The 5,000-nt window shown below is 40.1% G+C and overlaps 1 protein-coding gene across 3 annotated transcripts in view; it reads right to left on the reverse strand.

The window, feature by feature from the left end:
* Positions 1 to 5,000, reverse strand: part of LOC138021734 (serine/threonine-protein kinase 31-like) — a 120,393-nt gene that overhangs the window by 95,591 nt on the left and 19,802 nt on the right. For all 3 annotated transcript variants that reach the window (XM_068868725.1, XM_068868724.1, XM_068868726.1), the window contains one exon: positions 59 to 109. In XM_068868725.1, coding sequence (XP_068724826.1) covers positions 59 to 109 — 51 coding nt within the window. The remainder of the gene's footprint in view (positions 1 to 58; positions 110 to 5,000) is intronic.

The raw sequence follows: 5,000 nt of genomic DNA on the forward strand, positions 1-5,000 counted from the left end.
ACCAAAGAGAAATGCCTTATAAACTTATTTGAATTCATTATTGATTGTAGCTGCATACCTGTGCCCAAAAGTTGAGGGGACTTTCAACATGGGTCACATATATTTTCTCCTAAAAACATGAAATATCTTTGTGAGAAAAATATTACATACATTCATGTAAACATGAAAAGTCACAACTACAGTAACTATATACATGTAACTAGAGTATCTAGAAGATAGTAATGCTGTAGCCCATTCTGTTGATGCTGGCATTAGTTAGTCAGCAATCCTGCTTGCGTGAGACTTAGGTTAATGCTGCTTGATAGTCACAAATTGTGTTAAGTTTCTTAAACTAAGATCACCCTCTCACCCCCTAGGCAAAAACAAATTCAGATATGTGGAAGTATAAAAGTAAATTATAATGATCGTAGCAGCTCCAAAATTTGTCAAATGTTTTTCCATGTGAACATTTGACTTGTTTAGTTAGTGTTACTTTCATTGACATTGAGTTCACATATTTGTGAGCATGGGCTACCAAATTTCTGAACAAGTAGCCTGAACTGGGGTCTTACTTGATTCATCCTGAGCACTTTCTTGTAAATACGATCCCAGCTGGAATTAATTAATTTTGGGCTCTTGAAAAAAATGATTCAGGCTACTAACCTTTAATATTGGAACCCTGAAGGGCTCCCGGAAAATTTTCTTAGGCAGCAGCCTTGAATTCAACAAGTATTTCTGAATTTGTTGCATCTGCAGTGCTACAATGTATGATAATATGCAATGGCATGCTTCGGTTTAACATAACCCTGACCAAACACCAGCATCCTTGATGTTTGGAAGGGAACCGAAGACGAAACTTCCCGAACTGAGGGGAGAGCGATCTGTCCTTGATGAGAATTCCAGAGAGCGCAACTGGCAGCACAAGCTAGAACACGAGTATACTGACAGTAAGAGTGGTGCAACAAACAGTTCACTTGCGCCCGGTGACCAAGTCCTCCTGAGAAACACCAAGGCACCTGGAAACTTAATGCCAAATTTTGAAAGCATCCCATATACAGTTTTGACAAAGGAGGGGAATGAGGTGATGGTGGAGTCTGAAGATGGCGTAGCATACCGAAGAGAATAGTTACCATCCGCCGACTGATGGTACACCAACGGCTGACATTGCACTCGAGAAACAAGTAGTTGAAACTTGGAAAGAAGAAACTTGGGATGCTAGACCCTCCCGCACTATCAGGCTTCGGGAGAGATTCAAAGACTTTGTCATGGACAAGCCAAAATGAACTTTAAATAGAGATGTTTAGATTGTCTGTTTGAGTGTATCATACATGCGGACTGTTTCCTATTGTTTCGTTTACAGCTGTGATTGCAATTGTTTATGTACATAGGGCTTTAAAACTGGAAAGGAAGGGATGTAATGTCCTGGTCACAACTCAAGGGGTTAGGTAATCAGATAGCTCACGCAATCGAGGACACACATGACTAGTAGAGAGGGATCGTTTTGTTTGTTTTGAGGCGTGATTAAGTCAAGTTGTTGAGATATAAAGTATACATTGTGTTGCAAACCGGACTGGAATATTACATGTACACTCCTGCCGACAAAAAAAGCTCTCCTTCAGCCCAGTACACCGCAACCAGAGGGAGAAATCAAGAGTTGGATTAAGCAACAAGCACGACAGTCCTGTTAAATTGACCAACATGCTCAAGACTTGCCCGCTTTGCTGAAGCGTACGCATAAAACCCTTCGAACTTAGAGGCGCAGAGTGGAAGAAAGGTACTGTCACTCCAAGACTACATGAGAGGTCCTAAATCATACAGACACCTGATGCTGAAAGCTACCAGAGAAACCAATGCAATGAAAGAGAATCCTGCTACCATAGAGATATATAACAACTCTAGGAAACCCTGTGCCAAGCTCAACAAAGGTTTTATTCACTGGGACGATTTTCTCAGTAAAGTTAACCCGTACATAGCTGCCAAATGTGGAATCCTAGGAGGAGAAGATGGGAGGATGTAACAATAATTATACATTGTGCATCACACGAACCCCTATCATAATATACCATAGATTGCACCTTCAATGGAATGACTAAGAATAGATGTGGGAAAAAGGGAGGATTCCCAAAATACCACAAGGAAATCACAAATAGGAACTTCAAAATGTGCACAAAGGTTGGTAATTTTTCTTAAGGGTTCCTCTCTCAAAACTTGAGAGCAGGAAAATGTAGTTTTGCAAGAATTTCTCACAGTCTGCCAAAATGGCAGTTGAGAGTTTAAAACAGAGCTCAAGCTTAAGTCAAATAAAGTAAAAGACATTGTTCAATGACCTTGCAAAACAATGTGAAAACATTGAAGGAAAGCATAGCAAGTTTGGACGACAGAGCAACTACCTTAATACCAAACTTAACCAATTGAAAACCAATAACTTTTACTTGGAATCATACAGTATATTTGGCAGGAGAATAATAAAAGTTAACTTATTAGCAGATAAGAGATACATGAACACGTACAGGAAAAACAAATTTTTGTGATATCAAAAGCATTGAAATCTAAAGGGTTCATCCAATAGGCAGCAAGACAATGAACCAAAATCTATTCATGCAAGATTTCTCCAACACAAAGACTGACGGAAGAGAACTGTGGGGTTCAACTTACAAGTATCATCGAGACCTACCACACAAACACAGAGAAGAAAGAAGGAAAAGGATACTTTCAAGAAAATGAAAATAAATTTCTGCTGCCTTCACTAAGACAACCAGATTAACAAGAATAATGTTGTACATGTATATAATATGGTTTAGCGACCACAAGGTATCGTCAGTCCCTGTTTTGGGGGCCACCTTAAACACAGGGTAGCAACCATTCGCCACAGTTGTAGTGTAAGAGCCAACTGCACTATGGGTAGGAGCACATGGAATACCGTAAAGTTCCAATAGTAACACCCCCCTGAAAGTAAAGTCGATTTTTTGTGGCCGCTCGTAAATCCCGAAAGTAGCAACACCCCCTCCCCCAAAAATAGCAAGACCAAGTATACTGTATATCATTAATTTGTCAATCAATAGTCAAAATTATAATGTACAATAATGTTTATGCAGTGTCACAAATTGTTCAAGATAAAGCTCTTTAATTTACAACAAGGGGAAGCTTTATGCCACCATTCGTCCTTGACATCAGTTCACTGATGTAGCAATGTAAGAACTACCATGAACCGGGATACATGTAATTTCGTGTTAGCAACAGGAAGGTTTCTTCAAATTGAAATTGAAAACTCTATATAGTTTTTTCCTGTATTTATCAGTGTTATCTTCGTTTTATGAAACACAATCTATACATATGGAATACAATAAAATGTTGTTCTTTTTTTAATTTTGTGTTGTTTATTTTTTATTTTGGAAAAGAAGCTCGGGCCAGCTCTAGATGTATTTGTAAACGATTTTTGATCCCCAAAAGTAGCGACCCCAAAGGCTCCTAATTCTGAAAGTAACAAGGGTTGCTACTATCGGAACTCTACGATATTCGTGTGCGGAATTCGGGATGAGAAAATACAGCGACGTCTTCCCTGGTCAGTGTTCTCCCCAGGTATTTCAGGCCAGGCGGGCCCGCCTGGCTTGATTCGTTCAAAAATCGTTGCCGCCTGGCTTAAAACAAGTGACCTTACGTAGTTTAACATCTAAAACTGGGATCCTGTCCATAATAAAAAAAAGAAAAAAACACAATAAAGATACTGAAGCATTGCCTAGTGTTTTCTCGTTGTTTTCTCGCAATTGATAAGGTTTCAGCTCATTTACCCTTCCGTGAAAGGTGATGAAACTTGTCATCCGCTCGTTTCGTTGAACGGCAGCCGTCTTTCAGTTTGCCGTAAATTCAAGGGCACTTTACGGATATTACATGGAATACTAAACTCAATTCCCAGGTGCGTGGAAGGTTGTCAAAAAATGGCGGCTTCGACAAACTCAGGATCCTCTGAACAGAAACGAAAAGCTAGTCAAAGCAAATTAAGTTCTTTTTTCACCCTGAAAAAGAGATATAAGAGTGTAAGTAATTTGGATGAAGAAGTCCAGCCTCAGGAAACAACACAAGGTCCGTCAACATCCACAGATTCCAAACACCGAAAATCAGGGCTTGATCCAACGTGGCTGACGGACTTCCCTTGGCTCCTTAAGACTAACGAAGATGATAATACTAAATAGTGGTAGTGGTATGTTGTGCAAGTTGTGCAGAAAACACAATCAAAGGGCCCAAAGCGTAAGGCAAGGATGTGCTGTTTGGGTGGATGTTCCATATTTTTAAGTTTTATGTTTTCCCAGACAGCGTGACAATTCGCTTTTGCTATTTTTGTAAGTCTTAATTTTGTATGGTAGATTAAGCTTCCGACAGAATGCCTCCTGGCCTTCCCAAAATCCTGGGGAGAACACTGCTGGTGGAGATGGAATTAACATTTGTGAAGGCATATGAGATTGCAACCTCGATGGAAATTACTTCCAAAAATATGGCAGTGCTTCAGGAATTGAAAGAGTCGGAGGCAGTCAACAAGGTAACTTTACAAGGGGATGGAACAAGCGAGGGAACGAGACGTGTGGATGGACGAAGCATGCAGTACAAGTCTTCTTGTTTTAGGTGTGGAGGAAATCATAGTGCACAAATTTGCAGGTTTAAGGAACTTAAAAGCAAAAAGGCCACATCGTCGATAGATGTCCAAACAGCACTAGAAGTCAGCCGAGAGGTGAGAGGAAAGGCCCTCAGCCAAATAAAGGTAGTCGGAGCGGATATCCAGGTAAGCAGAGGTCAGGTAACTTACACCAGTTAGAAGATGTAATGTTTATGATGAAGATGCTCGGGGGGATGATGTGTATTGTATGATCAACTGTTTTGTGTAAATGCAAGTGAAGGACAAAACCCTTACAAAGTGACAGTGCTAATTAATGGAGTGAATGTAAGCATGGAAATTGATACTGGCAGCCTCAACATCGGTTATCAATGAGAAAACTTTTCACACTTTGTCCCAGTCTGGTAAAGTGTTG

The sequence above is a fragment of the Montipora capricornis genome, chromosome 10, assembly GCF_036669925.1.
Source record: "Montipora capricornis isolate CH-2021 chromosome 10, ASM3666992v2, whole genome shotgun sequence".
Taxonomy (NCBI): Eukaryota; Metazoa; Cnidaria; class Anthozoa; order Scleractinia; family Acroporidae; genus Montipora; species Montipora capricornis.